Source organism: Symphalangus syndactylus, chromosome 22 (genome assembly GCF_028878055.3).
Source record: "Symphalangus syndactylus isolate Jambi chromosome 22, NHGRI_mSymSyn1-v2.1_pri, whole genome shotgun sequence".
Lineage (NCBI taxonomy): Eukaryota > Metazoa > Chordata > Mammalia > Primates > Hylobatidae > Symphalangus > Symphalangus syndactylus.
Genome location: NC_072444.2, coordinates 75911480 through 75935312, shown reverse-complemented (window position 1 = coordinate 75935312; position 23833 = coordinate 75911480). Strand labels below are relative to the sequence as shown.

Below are 23833 nucleotides of genomic sequence, written 5' to 3'. Positions count from 1 at the left end.
GCCCGCCACCACACCTGGCTAACTTTTTGTAGTTTTTAGTAGAGACAGGGTTTCACCATGTTGGCCAGGATGGTCTTGATCTCCTGACCTTGTGATCCACCCACCTCGGCCTCCCAAAGTGCTGGGATTACAGGTGTGAGCCACCGCGCCCGGCCCTGTATTTTTATTTCGCTGGTGATTATCAGAGGCAGTAGTTACATCTACTCACTTGCTCAAATTTCTTCCATAGCATTTCTTATCCCTAGAAGTCCTTTCCCATTTCAAAACAGATATGCAAATAATCCCTTGTATCTTCTGCTAGTTTTCTGACTCTGATAAAATATAACATAAAGCTTACCATTTTAATAAGTGCACAGTCCAGTGGCGTTAAGTCCAGTCACGCTGTTGTGCAGCCAACACCGTCATCTCCAGAGCTGCTCCATCTTCTAGTCTGAATCTCTGTCCCCATTGAACCCTGACTCCCCACACCCCAGCTTAGCCTGGCGCCCCCTTCTGCCTGCTGTCTTGCTGAAGTCGGTCTTCTGTGGCCCCTCCTCCTGCTGTTGAGGCCTCATCTCCCCTGGCTCAGCAGGTGCTCCAGAGCTGCCACCATGAGTGCTGAGGGCAGCAGCTGAGCGTGGTCTGTGTGTCAGGTGGGGTCACTTCTCTGCCATTCATTAATGTGTCCTGTTTTGGCCTCAGTTTTCCTAATGTGTATAACAGGGGGAATTGTGCTGACCTCAGGACATGTCATGGGTTACATGAAGCCTTCAACAAAACACACCCCTTCCTTCCAGGGAAGGCCTCATGACTGTGCCATGGAGGAATGACCTTCTCTAACTGATGTGGAGGGAAACGGTCCTGTTTGCTCAGTGTTAGCTGTGGAAGGGAACGGTCTTCTCTGCTCAGTGTTATTTTTCCATTAGTTCATAATTGTGTATGGTCTTGTTTTCAGGGATTAGAAAATGAGTATCAGGAAGAAGGGCAGCTTCTGGGACAGTTCACATATGATCAGGACGGGGAGTCACTCCAGATGTTCCAGGCCCTGGTAAGAACTGGGACTTGCACTGCCTGGGGTCTCTCAGTCCCACAGCTTCTCGTGACAGCAGGGCCCAGCTAGCATCGACAGACTGGAAAGCAGCGTGAGGACCATCCTTTGAAAAACATTAACCTGCGCTTCCTGGCTCTGCGTTAATGAGCCTTTCCGTGGCTAATAGAGTTCTCAGTTTTACCCGTGCTTCATGCCCTGTGATACATTACTTACAAGGATCATATTTAAAAAGTTAACTTCCGGCTGGGTGTGGTGGCTCACGTCTGTAATCCCAGCACTTTGGGGGGCTGAGGTGGGCAGATCACGAGGTCAGGAGTTCGAGACCAGCCTGACCAACATGGTGAAACCCCGTCTCTACTAAAAATACAAAAATTAGCCGGGCATGGTGGCGCACGCCTGTAATCCCAGCTACTCAGAAGGCTGAGGCAGGAGAATCGCTTGAACCCGGGAGGTGGAGCTTGCAGTGAGCTGAGATCGTGCCATTCCACTCCAGCCTGGGTGACAGGGCAAGACTCTGTCTCAACAACAACAACAAAAGGTTAATTTCCAACTTAGCTGTTTCCTGTCAGATGTCGTATTTGGGGAAGTGATTGGGCTTGGGGTTATTAATATGAAATACATGTGTTCTTTTTTTTTCCACCTTGATTTCAGAAAAGACCCGACGACACAGCTTTCCAAATAGTGGAACTTCGGATTTTTTCTAACTGGGGCCATCCTGAGTATACCTGTTTGTATCGGTTCAGAGTTCATGGCGAGCCAGTCAAGTGAAGACACTACTCTTATTTTTGTACATTTTTGTATATACTGGGACAGCCTGAAACACTGGAATCCTTCATGGACAAGGGCATATACAATGATGGGACAGTGCCACTCCTTCAATAAACGTGGCTGCTGGCCAGAGGACGTGAGCGTGTGACGGGCACCCTGGCGCCACCTGTTGGGTGCTCACTGACTCTGCACATGCAGAGGGGTCAGCAGCAGGAGAAGCCTGTTGAACACGTGGCTCTCAGACACTCCTTGTCTTTAACGGGAAGCTCTTTGTATTTGCATTTCCTTGACAAAGGAGCAAAGCAGAGGAAGCTGAGAGTCTGGCGTGTTCTTGACGCTTTGGTCTTCAGCCTTGCAATGGCTCTTCTAAAGGACTTTTGGAGGGCAGATAATTTCATCTGTTAAATCCAACACACATTTCTTTCAGGGAAAAACAATGTCACCAAATTTTCAGAGTTCTAAACTCCTTTCCTTCAAGCTGGGATTTTCCTTTTTTCAGCACTAGTAGGTACTAAGTCTCCAGATGGGGAAATAACTAAAAGGTGTTTTTCTGCTTTGTTGGCTCTTACTTCTGAGAAAGGTTTCCAGTCAGGACTCGCTGTACCAATATCCGTGGAGGAATATGGGAGCGTTTTGCTCTCCTTGTAGGCTGAAGTCAGTCTGACTTGAAGGGGGCTGGTTTGGATCTAGGCAAACACCCAGATGGGGTTCTTTGGCCTCAGCAAGGCTTTTCCTGTTGAGAGTCACAGTAAACAGAAACCCAGAAATCTCATCTTGGGTGTTTTCAGGGCTCGTTTTGAGTTTTGCTGAATAGAGAGTGTGGGACGCCCTGAGCCTCTCTCTCCTGGTGGTGATGAGAGGAGCCGTCTGGTGTGTCAGGGTCATGAACCCGTTACATTTCAGGACGATCCTTTTTCCTTCAGCAGCAGTTCTTACTGGCTCTGGCTGGAATCTGCCTTTTATCACAGCTGTCACCATTCTCACGTGATTCTTGTGAGACTTTTTGGTTATAATTACTATTTAATATTTAGACTATTTTACTGAGCAGACTTTATAAATGAGATATCTACAAGGCACTTAAAGTGTTACAGATGTTTTACCTTAAGAATTATTTAAGTTGTGTTGGGTTAAGACAGTTTTCGGTGTACCGTAAATGTTGTGTTTTCAGAAAAAGACAAAACGATGGTGCTGACTGGTTTTCTGTATATTGCACAACAGTCCTCAAATACACTGATGTATGAAACTATTCATACATCAAGCAGCATTTTTTTCACTCTCCTTAGAATTGGAACTATGCAGTTAAGGCGGATAAAATGTACAGATGTTTCATATATTACAGGTTACATATATAAATCAAAATTTCCTATATAAAACTGATTTGGGATTTGGGGTGGAAATATTTTGAATATTTATTTTTAAAGATGCAAGATAGGACTTTGTGCAATGTATTTTTGTAAATGCTTTTCAAACTATCTGTCTTTGGTAGTGCTTCTGCTGCTGCCACCAAATTGATAAGATGCTATTAAGAGGTTTAAATAAAGAGTTTTAATTTTTAAAAGTGCATGGGATATAAACAGTCTATTTCTTTTCTCAGTTTGTCTGTTTCTGCCCCTGGGATGTGGGGAGGCACTGGGTTTGCTGGTTCTTGTTGGCAAGCTCTGTAGCACAGCCTTTGAATGGTAACCTGTCCTCCAAGGCCTTCAGGCCTCAGGTGTGCCAGGCACCTCTTTCTGTAGGGCACCATTTCCACTTGGAAAACGGACTGAATTACAAGTTGCTTGATGGGCAGAACATTAGGAAAAGTGATGGCTTTCCTCAGGACACAGTTTTCATCGCTGCTTCTGTAGCTGAAGGCAGGTGTTGGCACCAGGTCACAGGAGATAATCGCGCACACACCACTGTTTTGCACCTGGCTTTTCCCCAGTTACCAAGTGTGTCCCGTAAGAACCTTTTTTTTTTTAACAGCTGTTTTTATCCATTGTATGCACGGCTGGATCATGGTGATTCAAGCAGGTCCCAGCTTAAAGGCCTTTGTTTCCTCTTTTTTATTATAAACAATGCTAACCTATAAGAGTGGGCTGACCCTGTAAATCCAACAGTCTTCGGACCAAACCGCTTTCAAATCCCAATGCTTAGAGCCAAGCCGTTTCCAACCCCGCATGGCTAGGGCTGGGCCTCGGGCCCCGTTTCTAACTCTCTGACTGGGGTTGTACCCCGTTTCCGCCGCCTGACGGGGCTGGAAGCTCTAGGCCGACCCAGTTCCCCCTTCCAGCAGGGCCCAAGCACTGGGGAGTGACTGTCCGTCCACCCAGGCACAGCCGCAGGTCCCCAGCCACGGCCAGGAAGGACCCCAGGTGGCCTTTCGAAGATGGGGAAGGCCCCACAGCGATCCTAAAAGGTTTTTTTTTGTTTGGAGACAGAGTCTGGCTCTGTTACCCAGGCTGGAGGGCAGTGGTGGGATCTCGGCTCACTGCAACCTCCACCTCCTGGGTTCAAGCAATTCTCCTGCCTCAGCCTCCCGAGTAGCTGGAATTACAGGCGCCCGCCACCACGCCCAGCTCATTTTAGTATTTTTAGTAGAGACGGGGTTTCGCCATGTTGGCCAGGCTGGTCTCGAACACCTGACCTCAGGTGATCCGCCCACTTCGGCCTTCCAAAGTGCTGGGTTTACAGGCGTGAGCCGCCACGCCCGGCCCTATAAATGTATTTTTAATTTAAACATTTTACACATTGAAGTCTATAGCTCGATGGCTGCTGTTACACCGCGCGCGTGGGGAGGGTCCCACCCCGGGACGCTTCCTGCTCGGGGTCAGCCGCCGCCGCAGCCTCAGTTTCCGCGCCGCGCCGCGCCAGGCAGTTTCGTGCCACCCGCCATTGTGGCGCGAGCCAGTCCCGGCCCCGGCCCCCGGTCACGTGCCGCTCCCCGTTCAGCCCCGGGCCACGTGTTGCCTGCGGCCCCGCCCCTGGGTCACGTGTTGCCTGCGGCCCCGCCCCAGGTCACGTGCAGCCAGCCGGCGCGCCCGCCCCCGACTGCGCGCGACTCCTCGCGGGCCACCGTAGAAGGGCGTCGGGCGGCCGCCGGGACGGAAGCCGGGAGGCGCTGCCGACCGCGCCTGCGACAGCGTCTGCCCTGCGCGGAGCGCCGGCCCGATGGCGGCGGCGGCGGCGGCGGCGGCGGCGGCAATGGCCGAGCAGGAGAGCGCCCGGAACGGCGGCCGCAACCGCGGCGGCGTCCAGCGTGTGGAGGGCAAGCTGCGCGCCAGCGTCGAGAAGGGCGACTACTATGAGGCGCACCAGATGTACCGGACCCTGTTCTTCAGGTACCCGCGCCCGGCCCTCGCCGCGGCCCGGCGCCCGCCCCCGCCGCCTCCCATTGGCCACGCCGCCTCGCCCCGCGCCCCCATTGGCCCGCGCCGCTGCCCGTCGCGGGGGCGAGCTGGAGCCAGGGGCCGCGGGCCGCCCGGCGGAGGGTCTGGGCCGCGTCTCCGGGCTCTGGCCTTGTCTGGCCCGGCGCCCCCGTTCCCTCAGCCTCTGAGTCCCGCCTTGGCTTCCCTCCCCTCCCCCGCGTTCTTCCTCGGCCTTCCCCTACCCCCAGCCTACACCTGTTCCCTCCTCCGTCCCCACACGCCCCTCGGCCTTCCGCTGTCTCTTCGGCCGCCCTCCCCCGCCCTTCGGTCTCTCTCTCCCCGGCCGCCTCCCCCGCCCCACCTTGGTCTCGCTGTCGCTCCCTGGCCTTCCCCTTCTTCCTCTGCGTCTCTCTCCCCGGCCTCCCCCCGCCCCTCGTTTCTCTGTCCTCGGCCTCTCCCTGCCCCCCGCCTCGCTCTCCCTGGCCTCCTCCTGCTCCTCGTCTCTTTTTTCCAGCCTCTCCTGTCCCCTCCGTCTCTCTCTCCCCGGCCTCCCCCTGCCCCCCGCCTCTCTCTCTCCTTGTCCTCTCCCTGCCCCCACCCCCGTCTCTCTCTCTTCCTCCTGCCCCCAACCCCGACTCTTTCCCCAGCCTCCCACTGTCCTCGTCCCTTTCGGCTTCCCTCTCCTAGCTTCCACCGCTGGTGGACCTCCCCCACCTCTCCCGTGGCCTCCCCTACTCCGCTTCCTTCTGCCAGGCCTTCACCTGCTCCCCACCCTGATATCTCCCTGTCCCAAACCTCCCTGCCCGGCCTCCCCCTCCTTGTTCTCCGGCTCCACCGCCCCTCCCCCACCTCCCTCCACCTCTCCCTTGGCCTCCACCTGTTCCCCTCCCCCTGGCCTTCCCAGGTCTTCACCTCCCCCCCCCCCGACCCCGCCTTTCTCTCTCAGGCCTCCCTGCGCGGCCTCCCCCTCCCCTTCCTCTGTCTCCACCCCTGCGAGCCTCCCCAACCTCTCCCCTGGCCTCCACCTGTTCCGCATTCCCCCACCTCCCTGCCTCCCTCCTCCTGGCCTTCAGGTCCTCCAGCCGGGCCCTACACTGGGCTCCAGAGGAAGTCGCTGGCGTTCCTCTCACCGAGGGTCCAGGCTGAGGGTGAAACCGCTGCTCTGTTGACGCCGCCCGGCCTGCCCAACCTAGGCCTGCCTCTGGACCTAGGCTCGGCAACACCTGCGCGGGCCCGGTGTAGCCTGGAGGGCGAGCGCGAGCAGAGCTGGCTGTGCTGGGTTAACTGCACGCTCCTCGGGACTGTGACTGCTTGGAAGTTCCAGGCTGCTGCGTGGCTTGGTTGATTCTCTTCAGGACCGCTCTGTTACAGTATTTCTGCTGTCATACAGTTACTGCAAAATGTTCAGTTCTGTGTGCGGCATTCTGTAAATTATGGATATCAGATTATCTCTTATGTTTCAGGTCAGGGAACAGTCTGGCCAGTCACTAGGAATTGGGTCTGTTTTAAAGATCATTTCAGAGGATTTAGTCTTTTCCATGGGGTACCTTTTGCTTCTAAACTGCCACAGGACCGTGAATGTTTTGATATTTAAGGGCAGTTGGTCTGACCTTTATACAGTTTAGGCCTGGTTTTCAGGGTTTCTTTCCTTTTAATAAACTTTTTTTTTTTTTTCTCTCTCTGTCCTCTTTCCCAGGCTGGAGTGCAGTGGTGGGATCTCGGCTCACTGCAACCTCCACCTCCCGAGTTCAAACTGTTCTCCTGCCTCAGCCTCCTGAGTAGCTGGAATTACTGGCGCCCGCCACCACACCCGGCTAATTTTTGTATTTTTAGTATAGACGGGGTTTCACCATGTTGGCCAGGCTGGTCTCGAACTCCTAACCTCGCAATCCGCCCACCTCGGCCTCCCAGAGTGCTGGGATTACAGGCGTTGAGCCACCGCGCCCGGCCAGTAGACTTGACTTTCTAGAGCAGTTTTTGGTTTGCAGCTAAATGGAGTGTGGTGTGTCCTGAACTCCCCCCTTGGACAGCCTCCCGCCCCACAGACACCCCTCCCGAGTGGAGTCCCTCAGGGACCCATCACCACATCGGGGTGCATGCCTGGGGTGTGGGGGGATGAGGAACCCCATGAGAGCATCACGTGTGCAGCTCCACTCCCTGAGGATCCTCTGCTGGGCCTAGATTTTAAATACTTTCTTTTCATAGCAAGTGGAATCGTTACCTGGAGAACTCTGGAGGTGCCACTTCGGTTGTAGTTTGCTAGTTTATGTTTGAATTAAACACCGTCTGTCGTGCCCGGCCTGTGCCTGCGCCCCGCTGGCTGGAATGTAGCCTGGGTAGGCGAGTGGCCCGCACGCAGCGGTGTGGGGTACTGGTGAGCCCAAGGGATGGTGGACTCACCAGCCCCAGCCACGGAGTAGGTGCCATATTGTTGCTTAAAACACTTGTTTGTGCCAGGAAGTGAGAAAATAGGAGTGTTTGTGTCAGTAGTTGTCAATCTTAGCTGACCTGAACAGGCTGGGATGAGCTCCTGGAATCTGTGTTTAGTGTTCACGTTGTTTGTACGGACCCTCCTGAACAGCCCGGGCTGAGGACAGTGCGTGTGGGCCCCTGATCGTAGCTTATGAGGAGACATCTTAACATGACCTGAAGGGCAGCCTTGTTTCCAGAATTTTCTATTAACCTCAACATGGTATAAATACACACCAGCCAGGCTACGTCGCATTTTATTGTTGTATTGTAGATGCTTTTCTTCTTTGAAAACTGAGCTGTTTAATTGGTTTAGAAAAAGATTCGCTTTCCTCCTTAGATGGAACTACTAATTTTATCACTGGAAGAAACAAGTCTTTGATGTGTGACGTTTATAGCGATACGTTTTTAATGCTGGTTGAATTTGTCACTGAACATTTAGCAGCTCCCAAATGGCATGGGTTGTGATAGCACCTTCAACCTGATTGTTCTTCAGGGATCAAGGCAAAGGTGTCAGGAGGCACTAAACCGTAGAACGCGAGCCTTCCCGTGGGTAGAGGGGCCAGTCATAGAGCTGTGTGATGGGGAACTTTTATGTCGTTCAAGATTCACCCTGATGCCTGCCGTGCATAGGGATTTGTATATAAATATTTTCCCAATTTGCCGGGTGCAGTGGCTCATGCCTGTAATCCCAACACTCTGGGAGGCAGAGGCAGGCAGATCATCAGAGGTTGGGAGTTCAAGACCAGCCTGGCCAACATGGAGAAACCCTGTTTCTACTAAAAATACAGAATTAGCTGGGTGTGGTGGCGCATGCCTGTAATCCCAGCTGATCCGGAGGCTGAGGCAGGAGAATCGCTTGAACCCAGGAGGCGGAGGTTGTGGTGAGCCGAGATCACGCCACTGCGCTCCAGCCTGGGCGGCGAGAGAAACTCTGTCTCGATAAATACATAAATATTTGCCCAGTGATTAACCAGCAAAAATTAATCTCCCCCAAAATAAACACGGTGTTCCTTGTTTTGAGCCACGTCTACGGTGACGAGGGATTTGTTGATTTTGGTTTTCAGTGATGAGTCCCTGGTCAAGGGTGTATTTTCACAGTGAAACGGGGGGTGATGAGCATTCTGCTCCCTTAAACCCTCTAGACAGCAGGCCCTGCTGGCTGCATGTGACATGTGAGGTCACCCGGCAGGGGCACGGTGTGGCTTAGCTCTGAAAGCTTGGGCTTTGGGGTCACACGCCACCTCTTTCGGGGCCCGGGACACGTTACTGAACCTCTCAAACCTTGGCTTGGAGCCATTCAAGCCAGGAATGAAGACTGAGTCAGCAGCGGCAGTTGTCACCTCGCTGTCACCCGCTGAGACACCGTCCTTGTCTTTCTGGGGTAGAATTCTGTGTGGATTCCCAGCTCTGCTTCAGAGTACTCCATGGGTGTGTCGCTGCCAGAGAAGTCACGTTCCCCAAGTTACGCTTTTTGTTTTTTGAGACAGAGTCTCGCTTTGTCGCTCAGGCTGGAGAGCAGTGGCGCGATCTCGGCTCACTGCAGCCCCTGCCTCTTGGGTTCAGGCAATTCTCGTGCCTCAGCCTCATGAGTAGCTGGGACTACAGGCGCCCGCCACCACGCCTGGCTAATTTTTGTATTTTTAGTAGAGACAGAGTTTCACCACGTTGGCCAGGCTGGTCTCGAACTCCTGACCTCAGGTGATCCGCCCGCCTCAGCCTCCCAAAGTGTGGGGATTATAGGTGGGAGCCATAGCACCCAGCCATTTTTTAAAATGCCTGTCAATAAATATATGTAATTGCACGTTTACATTTAAATATTTATGGAAAACGTATAATTTGGTGAGGTCTAACATGAATGAACTATGACCAGTCAAGGCATGGAAGATTCCACAGCTCTGCGGGGCTCTGCAGCCAGGCCTCCTCGCCCCTACTCCCACCCCACCCCATCCCGGCACCCGTGCATCTGCGGGCTGCACTTAGGTGAGGTGGCGTTTCCTGGAGTTTTACGTCCGTGGAATCACAGTGTGTGCTTTCTGTCTGACCGCTTGAATTCATTCACCACGGAGGCTGGGAGACTCCCCTGGGAGCGTCCGCAGTTCCTTTTATCGCTCAGTGGTTTTCCCTGCGTGTCTCATCGTTTATCCCTTCAGCTGTCGGGTAAATTTACCAAAAGATACTGTTTGTTGACTTATTTTTAAGTATTCTAGTGTTTATTTTAGCCTCGGGCAGGTGTGCAGGCTTTGTTGATTTAGTTTTAAATATGCTAATGTTTATTTTAGCCTCGGGTCTGTGCAGGCTTGGTATATAGGTAAACTCGTGACTCGGGTTTGTCATACAGATCATTTAAGCACTGGGTACCAAGCATGGGTACCTGACAGTTTTGTTAAAATGGTTTTCTGAGCCTCTCCCCCTTCCCTCAGGCAGGCCCCAGTGTGTGTTGTTGGCCCCTTTCTGTCCCTGTGTTGTCATCATTCAGCTTCCACTTGAAAGTGCGGACATGCAGTACCCGGGATTCTGTTCCCGCGTTAGTGTGTGAAGGATAGTGGCCTCTGGCTCCATCCAAGTTCCTGCAAAGGGCATGATCTCGTTCCTTTTTATGGCTGCATAGTATTCCACGGTGTATGTGGACCACATCCTCTTTATCCATCTGCCGCTGACAGGCCCCAGCTTGATTCCATGTCTGTGCTGTTGTGAGTGGTGCTGCAGTGGGCATTTCAGTGCGTGCGTCTTTATGGTTGAACCATTTAGAGTCCTCTGGGTATAACCCAGTAGTGGGGTTGCTGGGTCGAATGGTAGTTCTGTTTTTAGCTCTTTTAAGAATTGCCAGACTGCTTTCCAGAATGGTTCAACTAATTTACACTCCCACCAACAGGTACAAGCGTTCCCAAGAGATGCCGTTTTAACTCACAGCCACAGCAGTTTAAGGTGAAGGAGAGGGAAGGAATTGGGAACCCAGCAGGTTGGTGTCCCTGGGTGTGTGCCCCGCAGAAGTCGGGCAGCAGTTCCTGGTTTGCGTGGTTACGCTAGAGAGCAGCTGACCTTGTCCCGTAGATGGCGCGAGTTATGGGCGGCCGACCTTACCCCGGGGATGGCGCTGGTCGTGGGCGGCCGATCTTACCCCGGGGATGGCGCTGGTTGTGGTCATCACCTGATTTCTCTAGACTTCTCCCTGCTGGGACGAGGAGTCAGCTCCCAGGCCAACTGGATTATCAGGGCACTTTGGAGCCGCCATCCAGGCCTTGAGCCTCAGCCTTGGCTGCAGTATTTGTAGATTTGCATTTAGAAACTTGATGTGGCTGAGACTGCAGCCCAGGAGGCTGTGGCCTGCAGCAGCCGCCCACCCATCTGCCCGCACCCTCGTGGGTCTGGCTCCTCCTGCCACGTGGTTCCTCCTGCGATGTGTTTGCGTGATTTTTTTTATTGCGGCCTCTGACTTTCTTTTGTCTCTTCAGTCATCTAAAGAGATTTTTGAAAGGAAAATGGTCCAGTGTGTGCTGTGCACACCGTAGCCCAGGGCCCAAGAGGAGCGTCTTGTGAAGGAGCTGTACTTGCTGGCTCAGATCCCTTCTCTGAGTGACTCCTGGCACAGCAGAGCAGGCCTCAGCCCCCCCACAGGAGCCTCCAGCCAGCCCTGCGTCGGGGCGTGAGCGCGCTTTAGCTCGCAGCAGTTGGCGGAGGGGTCCTTGTGAAATCTCCTCTGGCTCCCTGTCCCGAGGCACCTGTGTGTGTCTTGAGTATTTCCTCTTCATCCTCCATGTGTCCCTGACAGCTGAACGTGCAAGCCAGCTTCTGTCTGCCAAGAGAGAAGGGCGGGATTCGCCCCATGAGCTCGGTCTTTCTTCATTTGACACCAACAGTCTCTGCCACTAGTTCTAATGCTTGCATTTCTGTGTTCTGCTTTTTAATGTTTTTGTAAGAGAAGAGCAAAATCAGCCAGATTGTTTGCCCAGACACTTTGCTCTGTGGATACAGATGCTTTGGCCGGCAGAGAGCACCACTGCTCACTGGCTCTCAGCGTCTGTCAGCAGGCAGAAGCCGTTTCCCTATCTGGAAGGCACGTCTGGGTGTCCACACAGCACGACCAATAGTGTGCAGCATGCAGAGCTGGGCCGGGAGAAGGCCCAGCCATGCCCAGCTGCCCCCCGCCCCGCCTCCCTGGCCTTGGGCCTGAGAGGGTACCTGTCCTGGCTTAGTCACCCGGAAACCAAAATCCTTTGCAGCTTCCAGAATTCTCCAGTACAGGAGGAGAAGCTGTCCACGTTCAGAGCCGCTTTAGACGGTTTGCCCGTCACCGGCATTCCTGGACCTGGAAACGGGCGCCCCAGCCAGGCCGGGGACCACTGTATGCCCAGAATTCTCCTCCCGTCCTTTTTCCCCTTGCCCGGCTCACAGCTGCCCCGGGAAGAAGGGAGCCGGCCACAAGGCGCAGCCCAAGCCAGGCTGGGGGCCGTGACCATCGGCAGTGCCCCCCAGAGCAGGCTCCTCGTGCAGGAACATGGGTCAGTGCCTTCCAGGGAGTCCTTTTTTTCTTCTGGTTTCTAAGTGGCCACCTCTTGCTTTACCTCAGATAGAAGCATCCAGAATGCTGTAGTATCAGCATAAGCAGAAGCCGGTGTGGTGCTTGCTCAGGGTCGGTGCACACAGTTCTGCCCATGGCCCCGCTGGCGGCAGCGTGAGGCTGGGTGTGTCTGGGAGCTTGTTTTTCCAGAGTGCCCTGTGCCAGACGGCTCCTGGCCTCGTCTGAGTCAGTCACGGCCCTGCAGGACTGGAACTAGGGTGGCTGGTCACAGAGTCAGTGGTCCTGTCGAGGCCCCTGCTGTGGCGTTGGGGTGGATCTCCCTCCAGAACCTTCACTGTGCAGGGAGCACAGCAAAACCCGAGGCCTGCCGATGGCCTGCAGGCTGACGGAAGGCGGGGGCACTTTCTCTCTTGGGTGCAGGCTTTTCCCTCCTGGTGCCCTGCCTCTGTGCAGCCCGATGGCGTCTCCTGTGGGGGGAGGGCCTGTGTGCCAGGCTAATGAGATGCCCGGATGTGGTGGGGCTGGCTGTGTTTGGGGTCCCTGGCTGTGGTGCCTTCTGAAGAGGAACCCTTTTCTGTGGTTAACTGAGCGGCCAGCCCTTTGCGTTCTTGGCTGGCCTTCCCGTCCTGGCAACACCAAGGTCATTCCGGTCCTCAGTGGCGTTGCTGTGTCTCTTTATCACCTGCACTGCAATTGTTTTTTGTTTGTTTGTTTTGAGGGGGATGGCGCCTCGCTCTGTCATCCATCTAGGCAGGAGTGCAGTGGTGCAATCATGGCTTACTGCAGCCTTGACCACCCGGGCTCAAGCAGTCCTCCCACACCTCAGCCTCCTGAGTAGCTGGGACCACAGGTGCACGCCACCATGCCCAGCTAATTTTTGTGTTTTTTGTAGAGACAAGGTCTCACTATGTTGCCCAGGCCAGTCTCAAACTCATGAGCTCAAGCGATCCTCCCACCTCAGCCTTCCAAAGGGCTGAGATTACAGGTGTGAGCCCCTGAGCCTGGTCTGCACTGCTGTTTACTTACTATTTTTCTTTAACTAGATTTATTTTTAAACAAGGCTTTGTCCAAGGACATTTGGCTCGCAGGCACAGAGCTGATTAACTGGTTGTGTATCTTTTGATAATAAGGCGGTGATAATTAAGAAAAATGTGTAGCCGATGAAATAACATGTTCTGGGCCCCACCACTGGACCTGGGAGGTGCAGCGCGTCCCAGCAGAGGCCGCCTCCTGCCCTCCACGCCTGCTGTTCTCGCAGGCAGGGGCTCTGCTGCTTATAGCAGTGCAGCCGTCTCAGCTTCTTTCCACATCGTCTGTCGCGCACTGGTCCCCACCATGCCTCTCGCCACCCCATGCCTCTGTCCCTGTGCAGCCTGAGGAGCTCCAGCTTTCCCTGCCAACGGTGCTCTGGGAGTGGGGACGTGATGCAGGGCGAGCATGATGCAATGGAGCACCCCAGACCCTTCCCTCCCGTAGGGGAAGGGGTGCGGCACGCAGAGGGGCAGAGAGCAGGGACACTGGCCCCGTGGGGGAAGAAGCTGCTGTCACAGCCGTTACTGTCCCCTGTGGGACCCCAGCCTAGAGCCCCCATCCTTCGGCTCCTGCCTGTGGCCGCTCAGCTCTCAGGTGGCCACTTGCACATCCCCTGCTCCTTCCCTCACACCTGCCCTGCCCAGCGGCCTTTCTGGTCCCAGCTGCTGAAACCTGTGAGCTGCTCCAGGGTAAGGCTGCTTTCTGGCTCCTGGTGTATTTGGACACAGATAGGCCCTTCGTGTCCAGAGGCGCCCCACGCAGCCCTCATGGTCAGTAGGACACCCAGGATAGACCCCTCCATGCAGCACCTGGGCCTTGGGAGCGGCTGCCCAGTTCTTGGTGAAAAGTGTCTGTGCGTATGGGGAGCACCCGCTTTTAGGATGCCACCTGTTCCTGGACGCCTTGTTTTTAGCTTCCGACCTGAAGTTGAGAGGGGTAGCGCGGTGGCGAGGGCGTGTGGGCACGGCTCACGGTCTCCTCTCTCTGGCAGGTACATGTCCCAGAGCAAGCACGCGGAGGCCCGGGAGCTCATGTACTCAGGAGCCCTGCTCTTCTTCAGCCATGGCCAGGTGAGCCGTCTTGCTTCCTCCTGCATCCCTTCCTGCTCCGGGCAGGCAAGTTGAGGTGGGAATGACATGGGAGAGGCCTGATGGGGAACCTTGTGCTGCCCTGGGCCTTGGCCACTGGGGCTGTGGGTGGCAGAGGGGCCCAGAGTCCCCGGCTCGGCTGCTCCACTCTGAAGGCGGGGGCTCTGCGCTACGTTTGTGCACGATGGGGCTGAGTGGGCATTGTTTTGGTATAAACGACCCTGTCCATTTTCATTTGATTCTCTGCCAGGAGATCTCTGTTTTTTGGCGGCATTGCCAAGGGACGTGGTGCTCAGAATAGACTCCTCAGCACTGGCCGCGCTCTGGCTTCTGCTGGAAACCCAGCCTTGTCTTTTCTGTCCTGAACAGGTCAGGGCTTTGTTCTTGATTTTTGTGTGTTGCTTTTTTTTGTAGCAAAACAGCGCAGCAGACTTGTCCATGCTGGTCCTGGAGTCCCTGGAGAAGGCAGAAGTGGAGGTGGCTGACGAGCTGCTGGGTGAGCATCTGGCCCTTCACCCCGAGACCCTGTGACAGCGGCCCCAGTATGCTCCTCCCCAGGCCTCTGCGCTGTGTTTCGTGTCTGCGTTTGGGGGTCTTGTGTGCTTTGGGGTTGACTGCTGCAGAGGCAATTTCCACCCGGTCCCGGTGAGCCAGGCCCCCGGCTGACCCTGGCCTGAGCACACTGCAGGCTGAACAGGACCTGCTGTGACTCGTAGGCAGGGCACAACGGGGCCCTGTGCTCTCCACTGCTCCGATGGACAGTGGCCTCCCCGCCAGCTGGCAAGGTGGGGCACTGCTTTGGCTTGTTGGCCTGTCCTGTCAGGTGACGTGCGGTTGGCAGAGCCCTTCTGTGAGCTTCCCCACTACGAGTCCCACTCCTAGTCCCTGCTGCTCTGGGAGATGCCCCCGGGCCAGAGCCAGGTACCCAGAGTGGCCACAGCTGTTCCTGGACTCCAGCTCCCCGCGGCACCTTCCCCAGCCCCCACCTCGGCCAGGGCGTCCATCCTTCCTTGCTGTGCTCCGGGGCACGTGGCGCTGGCACTGCAGTGGGCAGCTCATTGGGGTGGTCCACAGCTCACTCAGGGATGCCCGGCAGCTTCCTCTCCCTGTTAAGTAGTTGCGGATGGAAATCCACTTCTGTGAGGCGTGTGGGACAGAGAGCCGGAGTTGCTGTGCGTTCCTCTGATGAGGGTCTGTGCTGTTTGCAGAAAATCTGGCTAAAGTGTTCAGCCTGATGGACCCCAACTCTCCTGAGCGCGTGGCCTTTGTGTCCAGAGCCCTGAAGTGGTCCAGCGGGGGCTCCGGGAAGCTGGGCCACCCCCGGTTGCACCAGCTGCTGGCCCTCACCCTGTGGAAAGGTAGGCCTGGGGCCAGGACAGGCGTGGGCACCTCTCTGCTCTCATGGCGTTGATTTGCACTGTGCGTTCCACTACATCAGGGTCGCCCATCAGGGCAGGGATGGGGTTTCACCCTGTGGTCATGCAGGCCAGTCCATGGAGGCCCATGCGCCATGCTAAGCCCGGGATCAGAGCCACTGCACCTGAGAAGCTGCAAGAAGCGGGGCAGGCGGCCACCTCTCCAGGCCTTTCTGTGGGACGTTCTGACCCTCAGGGAGGCAGCCGTGCCCTCACGGGGCTTATGCGTGCTGCTGCTCCTTTCTGGAACGTTCTTTCCAGTGCTGGGATGGTGCCTTGCCCTGTTTGTCTCCTTTATGCTGATCTCATCTTCTGATGGAGCCTTTGCGGGGATTAGTCACCCTGTGGTGGGGTCTGGCTGTCCACGCGGTGTGGCTGGTGTTTTTAGTTCCACGTCTCAGCTCTGAGGCGGGAGTGGTGCTGGGTAAATATTCATTGAGTGACTTGAACGTGGTGCTAATGGGGGTTTAGAAGCGTCCTCCCCAGGGCATTCCCTGGGACGGCAAGTGGCCCCAGCACCGTGAGATGGTTTCCTTCCTTCCTGCTGTCAGGAGGGCTGCATGTGCCTGGGCTTGGCAGGTGGGGAGGTGGCACCCAGGGCAGCCCCTGCATTGGAAGCTCTAGGAACTTGGATCTAGGCTGGAGGCCTTTGCTCTAGAGTTCAGGGCTGCCGAGTTTGGAACAGCTCCTCCTAGAGACAGCACGGCGCGGTAGCAGCTGCATGAGGCCCACGTACTCTGCACACGTCAGCAGCCCATCCCACCTTGTCCCTGGTCATGCGAAATGCACGCCCATCCGACCTCTGACCTTGTTCCTGGTCATGCAGGTTCCGCCTGGGCTGTGACGGGGGGAGGCTCAGCACCCTCAGGCACCTGGCAGGCCTTCCCGACCTTCTCCCTGAGCGATAGGAATGGGAAGTGAGCAAATCCAAGTAGAATTAGGAGGCTGTCTTCAGAGGAGCCTGGCAGAACCCGGCCGTGGCTGTGTGCCGAGTGGCGGGGCACCCATAGGGAGATGAGCCAGTGCCTATCTCTCACCTCAGTCTCCTCGTGGTCGCCTTCTTCCTCAGAAGGAAGGCCCAGGCTGGTGCCTCCTTGGCCCCTGGAGCATACCTGCTACTGCCTTCCCTGGCCTCTGGTGACAGCAGGCCTCCTGTACTCCACCTGTCCCCAAGCCAGCATGGCTTCACACAGAACACAGCCGCAGACAACCCTCCTCTGTCCTGCATAGTGAACCGCCACTCTGTGTGGGCCCCACTGCCAGGTTAGGGAGGCAGGAGCTGCCCCCACCCCCTGCCCGGGAGCTGTCGCCTATCTTTCAGATGAGTCAGGAACAAATGCGTCAACACTGGGTGGCCGCCCTCGCCACTTCTGCGCACGGGCCCTGTGGGGAGAGCCAGGCAGTGGGTGGCGTGGGACAGGTGATGCCCATGCCCAGTGCCCAGGAGACCTGCATGGCAGCTCCTAAGATAGGTACAAGCGATCATAAGGAGGGATGTACGTGTCTATCTCCCCACCCACCACTGGATCAGGTTGAGGCCGTCCAGGGAGCGCGTGGGAGGGCTGTGCTCGGCGCGTCTGCAGAGATCCCTTGAAGAGGGGCCCTGGCTGCCTCCCACTGGGGCAGGTGCGGGCCCAGGTCCCCGACACCATGACGGTGCTGTGGGACTTTGATGGACCTCGCCCGGGGAGCCCAGGCCTGCTCCACGCCAAGGTGGCCAGGCACAGCCTCTGCAGTCCCGCGCCCCGGCTCCATACAGGACCTGAGGCCTGGGCTCCATGACTCTTGGGCTGTGTGCTTCCCTCCTGGGGATGAAATCACACCCATAGGTAAAGGTTTGGGAGTGGAGGGAGACAACAGGAGACAAAGCAAGGTAACAGGGACTTTGGCAGCCACACAGGCAGCGGGAGGGTCCTGGAGGCTCCTGTTGGGCAGCACAGTCAGGAAATGGCCCACTAGGTGGGAGAGGCAGGCGCCTGGTGAGTGCTGAGATCTGCACCACGAGAACGGCTGGGCTCCCAAGGCATGCATGGGGCCTGGGAGTGGAGTGAGCGTGAGCGGGTGTTAGGACGGGGTCTGGGAGTGGAGTGAGCGTGAGCAGGTGTTGGGTCTGGGAGTGGAGGGAGTGCGAGTGGGTGTTAGGATGGGGTCTGGGAGTGGAGTGTGTTTATGAGATGTTGAGGGTTGGTCGTTGGGTCAGTGTGGGGAGAACATCAGGTTGGTTTTTGCTGTTGATCTACATCCGAGGTGCACTGGCCTGGGCCCTGATTACATTGCTCTCTCTAAGTTGCTTCTGGTAGGTGAGAAGGGTCACATGGTAACACTCTAATTGGTCATCACAACGCACGTTAATGTGGTTGGATTAAGCAGCTCCGAGAGCTTGGAGAACAGAGGTGTTGCATAGCTGAGTGACTTTTCCCTGTTGATCTGTTTATTTGGTGCAGTGCGTGAGGCCTGGGCCGGCTCTGAGTCCCTATCGGGTACCTCTGCCTGTGGGCTCTGGCTGGGCTCTCGTCCAGGGCGGGCAGGCGGGCTAGAATTAACATGGAGTATCTTTCCACCTTTCCTTTTCTGTGTTATATTCATGAAATGTATTTAAATTTTTCTGTCTTTCCTTTGCAGAGCAAAACTATTGTGAGTCGCGGTATCATTTTCTGCACTCAGCGGACGGGGAGGGCTGTGCCAACATGCTGGTGGAGTATTCCACGTCCCGCGGCTTCCGCAGCGAGGTGGACATGTTCGTGGCCCAGGCTGTGCTACAGTGGGTGTCTGTGGCTCTTCGGGTCTCGGCTTCCATCGCCGCCTTGGCCGGGCGGCCTTAGAGCAGGTCCCCTTGTCCCCTGTCCAAGCTGAGCTGCAGGATAAACAGTTTACTCTGGGCAGAGCCCACAGTGCACTTGTCAGCCAGAGTGACCCATGATTTTTCATAAGTTTAACCAATTTTAAGAAGTATTTTAGAAACTCCCCCTTTGCCGACGGGCACTGGAGTGCCCTACATGTGCCCCTCTCGCCACTGCCGGGAGGCCCCGCGGTCTCTGCTGTACTCAGGCCTGCCTCGGCCAGTTCTTTCCCACAGTATCTGGAAACGTGGAAACGCACACCCGGTTCATAGAATTGTGAGCATCTACCCCGCGGCCCCTCCCGCCAGCTCGCTGGGGCGTCCTGCAGGCCGGGCTCCGGGGCACTGCCTGCTTCAGGTGCTGGCCTTCGCTTCCTTTCTCACGAATGCCTTATCTGTGCCCATCAGTTTCTTCCCACAGAACAAATACGGATTTCAAGGCGGGCGTTGGGGATTTGATGTAGGATTTGGGGACAGACACCCACTGACCTCAGCGCTGCCCACCACGGAGCTTTGCCAGGAGCTGGTGTCCGTGACTTAAGTGAAAGGCTGGGTCAAACCCAGAGCTCCCTGGCTCTGCACCATGCTGTGTACATGTTTTCTCTGGGCTGACGGCCCTGCCCCTGGGGTACTGAGCCTTCCCTGTGGGTCCTCCTTGAACAGAAGCCAGGGTCTGTGCGGCACCCGCCAGCTGCTGGGCCGTGGCCGAGTGTTCTAGTGCGGGTCAGCACCTGATGGGTGCGGGCGGCCTCAGGAGAGGAGAGCTTGCTCAGCGCGTCACGTAGTCGGGGCTCAGGCTGGGGCCCGGCTCCAGAGCCTGGTCACCTTCCCAAGCTTCATTCTCTTCACCTGTGAATTGCAGGCTTCCCTGGTGTGCCCTGCACGTGAGGGGAGACACGCGTGAAGCACTGGGTCCCTCCATGGCCTGGGGCCACGGGAACGTGGGCGCACAAGCTTGGGAAGGACGTGTCGGAGGCTGGCGCCTGTGCGGGCAGAAGCTGTGTCCTCCAGCCCTTCCACCAGCAGCATGTTCTCATTTCCAGGTTTCTCTGTTTAAAAAACAAAAGTAGCGCGTCGGTGGTCTTCACGACGTACACCCAGAAGCACCCGTCCATCGAGGACGGGCCTCCGTTTGTGGAGCCGCTGCTCAACTTCATCTGGTTCCTGCTGCTGGCTGTGGACGGGTGCGTCTTGGTACCCTGTGGTGGGAGGGGGCTGTGCATGTGTGGGCTGTGTGTAGATGTGGTGGTGTGGGTAGCTGTGTGGGTGTGTGTGCAAGTGTAGCCATGGTGTGGGTTGCCGTGTGGGTATATGTATAGGGTATGAGTGCTGGGTGTAGACGTGGCACGGGTGTGTGTGCAGGTCTGTTGGGTGTAGACATGGTAGTGCGGGTAGCTGTGGGCGTATGTGCAAGTGTAGACATGGCGTGGGGGTGTGTAGGTGTTGGGCGTCTGTGTGGTAGTGTGGGTGTGTGCAGGTGTAGGGGTGTGTGCAGGTGTGGGTGCAGGCGGGTGGGGGGTTGTGTGCGGGTGGTGGGTGTGTAGATGTGGCGTGGGTAGCTGTGCAGGTGTGTTATGTGTAGACATGTATGCAGGTGTGAGTGCAGGTGTAGACGGAGTGTGTGCAGGTATTGGGTGTCTGGTGTGGGTAGTTGGGGTGCTTGCAGGTACATGTGTGTAGACATGTGGGTAGCTGTGGGGGTGTGCAGGTGTACTGGGTATAGACGTGGCATGGGTTGCTGTGTGCAGGTGTTGGGTGGTTGCAGGGGAGTGTTGGCTGTAGGCGCGGTGGTGTGTGCAGGTGAGTGCTGGGCACAGGCGCGGTCACGTGCAGGTGAGTGGTGGGTGCAGGCGCGGTGGTGTGTGCAGGTGAGTGTGGTCCTGTCCTGCTCACCCAGCACATCCCTGTGTCTCTGTGTCCCAGTGGGAAGCTGACGGTGTTCACTGTGCTGTGTGAGCAGTACCAGCCATCCCTCCGGCGGGACCCGATGTACAACGAGGTGAGGGCTTGGGGCTGGGGAGGGAGGAGGGGACCCCACGGCCTGGGTCCGCCCGCTCTGAGCCCGCTGCCTGTGCCTTGCAGTACCTCGACCGCATAGGACAGCTGTTCTTTGGCGTCCCGCCCAAGCAGACGTCTTCCTACGGGGGCCTGCTCGGTAAGCCGGGGCGCCCTTGCCACGCCCACTGCAGCCCTGGGTTGGTGTGGGGGCATTGTCTCTGCCCAGGCAGGTCCAGTGCAGTTCTTCATGTAGAAGTGATTTTCTGCTCTTTTAAATGTTTCTCAATTACTTTTGTTAGTAGGAAATTAGAGTTCAGAGTTGAGAATTCTAGCACAGTGGCTCCCGGCCCCATCTCCACTCCAGAGCTCCCCATCCCTGAGGTGTCTCCCATTTCCTGGCAGGGGTCACATCGCGTGGCCGGCTGCATGCTCACCTGTTTCTCTGTGCACCATGCCAGGTGGCCTCCATGAGCCTGGTGTGCCCAGGACACTGCTGGCTGTCGTGCTGGGGCAGGCAGTGCTGTCGTGGCTGTGGGGTCGCGGCAGGGCGGGTGTCTCACTGTGGGTGGTGTCTCATGGCACTGCAGGAGAGGTACCTCACTGGGGCGCCTGCCTTCCCAGCGTCACCTGTCTGGGTTTATTTCAGTGGGAGGTGTGAGGTGGTGACCTCTCCCCACAGATGTCTGCCCTGGTGCAGCTGCGTTGTGTGGCAGGCCCCGTCCTCCCCAGATGCCCACCCACACACTGGCCCTCACTGTGCCCTGCAACACAGGTGCCTCCACCCCAACACCTGTCAGGAGCGCCCTGACTCTTCTGCATGACTGTCCAGTCAAAACTGCAGCCTGAGCTCCAATTCCACAGAAGCGCCGTCAGGGCGTGTCCTGAGATTGGGGTGACGTCGTGGATAAGAGAGGGTGACACTGCCACAGCTGTGTCTTTGTATTCGGAGAACATGGTGTAAGGTCTCGTTTCTTCAGGTTCTGGAGACTTTTTGAACTTTAGCTTTGTATGTACAGAGTAGTTGTTGATTGGATAAAAATCAGATGACAGTGACTGCAGTTGGCCCCTGTGGGAGCAGCCGTTGAAGGTTTGGCACATCCAGTTGATTGATGTGTCACCGTAGGGTGCAGCGCACATGTGTTCTTTGGCAGCACTTCTGTTGAAAAGTATCTTTCCGTGAGGTTGTGTTGGTTCTGTAGGTCCCTCCGTGGCTCCTGTTGGTGGGTGTGGAGGGTGGTTGTGTAGGCCCCCGTTGGCTGCTCCATGGCCCTGTTGGTGGACGTGGGAGGGCGGTTCTGTGGAGTCCCCCGTGGCCCATTGGTGGATGTGGAAGGCGGCTCCGTAGAGTCCCCCGTGGCTGCTCCGTGTTTGAGTATCTCTGTGGTCGTCGGCCCCCTGTCCTCCAGAGGGTCCTGTCCCGGGGTTCCTGGGCCGTAGACAGTAGCATTGAGGCTTTTGCTTGTTGCATGGGACACCTTGCGAGACGTCTGTGGGAAGGAGGGGCTTGGGGGCCTGTGGGAGGCTGCCCAGGCCTGACCACTACGGTGTCCTTCTTTCCAGGGAACCTTCTGAGCAGCCTCATGGGCTCCTCAGAGCAGGAGGAGGGGGAGGAGAGCCCCAGCGATGGCAGCCCCATCGAGCTGGACTGAACTGGCCGGGCCACGTGGAGACACCACGGTCAACGACGGCTCGAGGGACGTTTCAGAGGCGAGTCCTGGGTGGCTCCTCGCCTGGGGGCTCCTGGCCCTGAGGCTGGCGGTGGCCACATGCCGGCGCGTGTCTGTTTCTGTGCGGCGGCTCAGGGTGGCGCGGCTGCAGGTCGCTGTGCTGCTGGGACCCAAGAGTGGGGCGTCGCCCCTGCTGGCCGCCGTGTCCCCCGAGATTGACCCACAATAAAGCACAGGCCTTACCGCGGCGTCACCCTCTCCCACTCCTTTGTTCTGGGTCCTTTCGGGAGGGCTGATGGGCGGTACAGGAGGCCCGTCCTCAGGGGGGCTGGGCACATTACGCTCCTTGCCAGGTGTCCAGCACAGTTGCGGTCACCAAAGCAGGTGCTGGCCCTTGGACCTGAGAGCCCAGCCAGGGCCCACGTGGTCTGCAAATGGGAGCGGCTGTTTTTGAACACGGGGTCACTCTGCAGTCACGACGAACTGGTCCCCGTCGCAGACGGAGTGCATGTGCCCTGTGCCACATCCTCATGCTCGGTGGAGGGACGCGTGCGGCAGGATGGTGCCCACGGGTACTTGCAGCTGTGTCCCATGTGGCATCCCAGAGCTGCACCCTGCTGGTCTCTGTGAGCGCCACGCTGCTGGAAATGCCGCTTTAAAAAGGGATACGGTGGGACTCTGCCTGTCTCTTTCATAACGCAATATTTATTTGTATTGGGTGATTGATTCTTTTGACCTAACATTTTAGGTTTTAACCAAATAACCGGTCCAGGAGTGAGCAGCTCCGTTCTGTCACAGATGCTACTCCAGATGTTACCAGAACAATGACAAAAGGGGAGACGCTCTATTTTTTCACAGTTAAATGACAGTTGTAGATTGATATGCAGTTGTGCATGGGAAGGGGAAACGCACAGCTTTATTTACTGTAAAGTGGAATTTAAGGAAGGCTTGTGTGAACCGTTGCGCATAAATAAACCCTTTCTACCGGGCTGTGCGACGCTGGTCCTTTCTCGGGCGCCCATCTGTGGGTGTGGGAAATCTCTGCTCTCAGGGCTGTGCCTGGGAGCCCCCAGAGGAGGCGTACCCTGTGGCCAGACTGCCCGTGCGTGGACGGAGCAGAGGGTTATCAGGAAGTCTCACATTCACTCGGCTGTGATTTTAGAAATAAGTTGTGTAATTTCATCAAAATTCATAAAAATCAAATTACCAGGTCTGAGTGTCGCAGCCTCAAAGAGCAGGCCCTTGGGGTGCAGGGGAGACAGCGGCGCAGAGCCCCTACCCTGTCCTAGGTGCAGACAGGGCACCTGTCCCTCCCGTGTGGCGCTTGCTTTGAACAGCGAGTTTGATCCAGAGTGACTAAGGATTTTGTGTGCGGCGTCACTCAGGCTTACCGTGAGACGGCAGGAACAGCCGGCCGGAGCCCTGCAGGCGGCCCCTTGTGGCCTGTGCTGAACCTGCGCCGCAGCGTCCGCCTCTGCGTGCCTCAGGACTTCGCACAGAGTCACCGTCCGTCCCTATGCCTGCTGTGAACGCTGCCAGCTAGGGGATGCCCTTCCCCACAGCTGTGTCCACACAGGGAGGTGTGGGCAGCGAGTGAGCGACCACCTTCTGTGCCTGCGCACCTCGCCTGGTTTGAAAAATTCTCTCCCCCCATTAGA

General features: G+C 56.6%; 2 protein-coding genes across 57 annotated transcripts in view; both read left to right on the top strand.

Moving 5' to 3' along the window:
• SUN1 (Sad1 and UNC84 domain containing 1) overlaps positions 1-3359 on the top strand; it is a 58127-nt gene extending 54768 nt beyond the window's left edge. For 46 of the 50 annotated variants that reach the window (XM_063631045.1, XM_063631036.1, XM_063631043.1 and 43 more), the window contains 2 exons: positions 935-1027; positions 1682-3359. In XM_063631045.1, coding sequence (XP_063487115.1) covers positions 935-1027; positions 1682-1798 — 210 coding nt within the window. In that variant the 3' untranslated portion in view covers positions 1799-3359. The remainder of the gene's footprint in view (positions 1-934; positions 1028-1681) is intronic. The other 4 variants (XM_063631032.1, XM_055260812.2, XM_063631031.1 and 1 more) reach the window with 1 other exon arrangement.
• A 1442-nt stretch (positions 3360-4801) lies between these two features.
• GET4 (guided entry of tail-anchored proteins factor 4) lies at positions 4802-23165 on the top strand. 7 transcript variants are annotated; one of them, XM_063631098.1, is made up of 10 exons: positions 5238-6608; positions 10490-10542; positions 14160-14238; positions 14671-14752; positions 15465-15614; positions 18294-18432; positions 19554-19694; positions 20434-20509; positions 20593-20665; positions 22069-23165. In XM_063631098.1, the coding sequence occupies exons 1-10, from the start codon at positions 6579-6581 to the stop codon at positions 22155-22157; spliced, it is 912 nt and encodes a 303-aa protein (XP_063487168.1). In that variant the 5' UTR covers positions 5238-6578; the 3' UTR covers positions 22158-23165. The 7 variants fall into 7 exon arrangements, 6 of the variants coding, with proteins under 6 accessions (XP_055116827.1, XP_063487167.1, XP_063487166.1 ...); XM_055260853.2 differs by having other exon boundaries at positions 6308-6534; XR_008653772.2 differs by lacking the exon at positions 5238-6608 and having other exon boundaries at positions 10512-10542; positions 22069-22215; positions 22924-23165.
• Positions 23166-23833: the final 668 nt, after the last annotated feature.

What these genes read in the sequence shown, in the direction of transcription:
- GET4 (XM_055260852.2), top strand. Translation starts at nt 4,949, where the DNA reads ATGGCGGCGGCGGCGGCGGCGGCGGCGGCGGCAATGGCCGAGCAGGAG. An exon ending in TACCGGACCCTGTTCTTCAG is followed by an intron (nt 5,119 to 14,159) that starts GTACCCGCGCCC and finishes TCTCTCTGGCAG; the next exon opens with GTACATGTCCCAGAGCAAGC. An exon ending in GGTGGCTGACGAGCTGCTGG is followed by an intron (nt 14,753 to 15,464) that starts GTGAGCATCTGG and finishes TGCTGTTTGCAG; the next exon opens with AAAATCTGGCTAAAGTGTTC.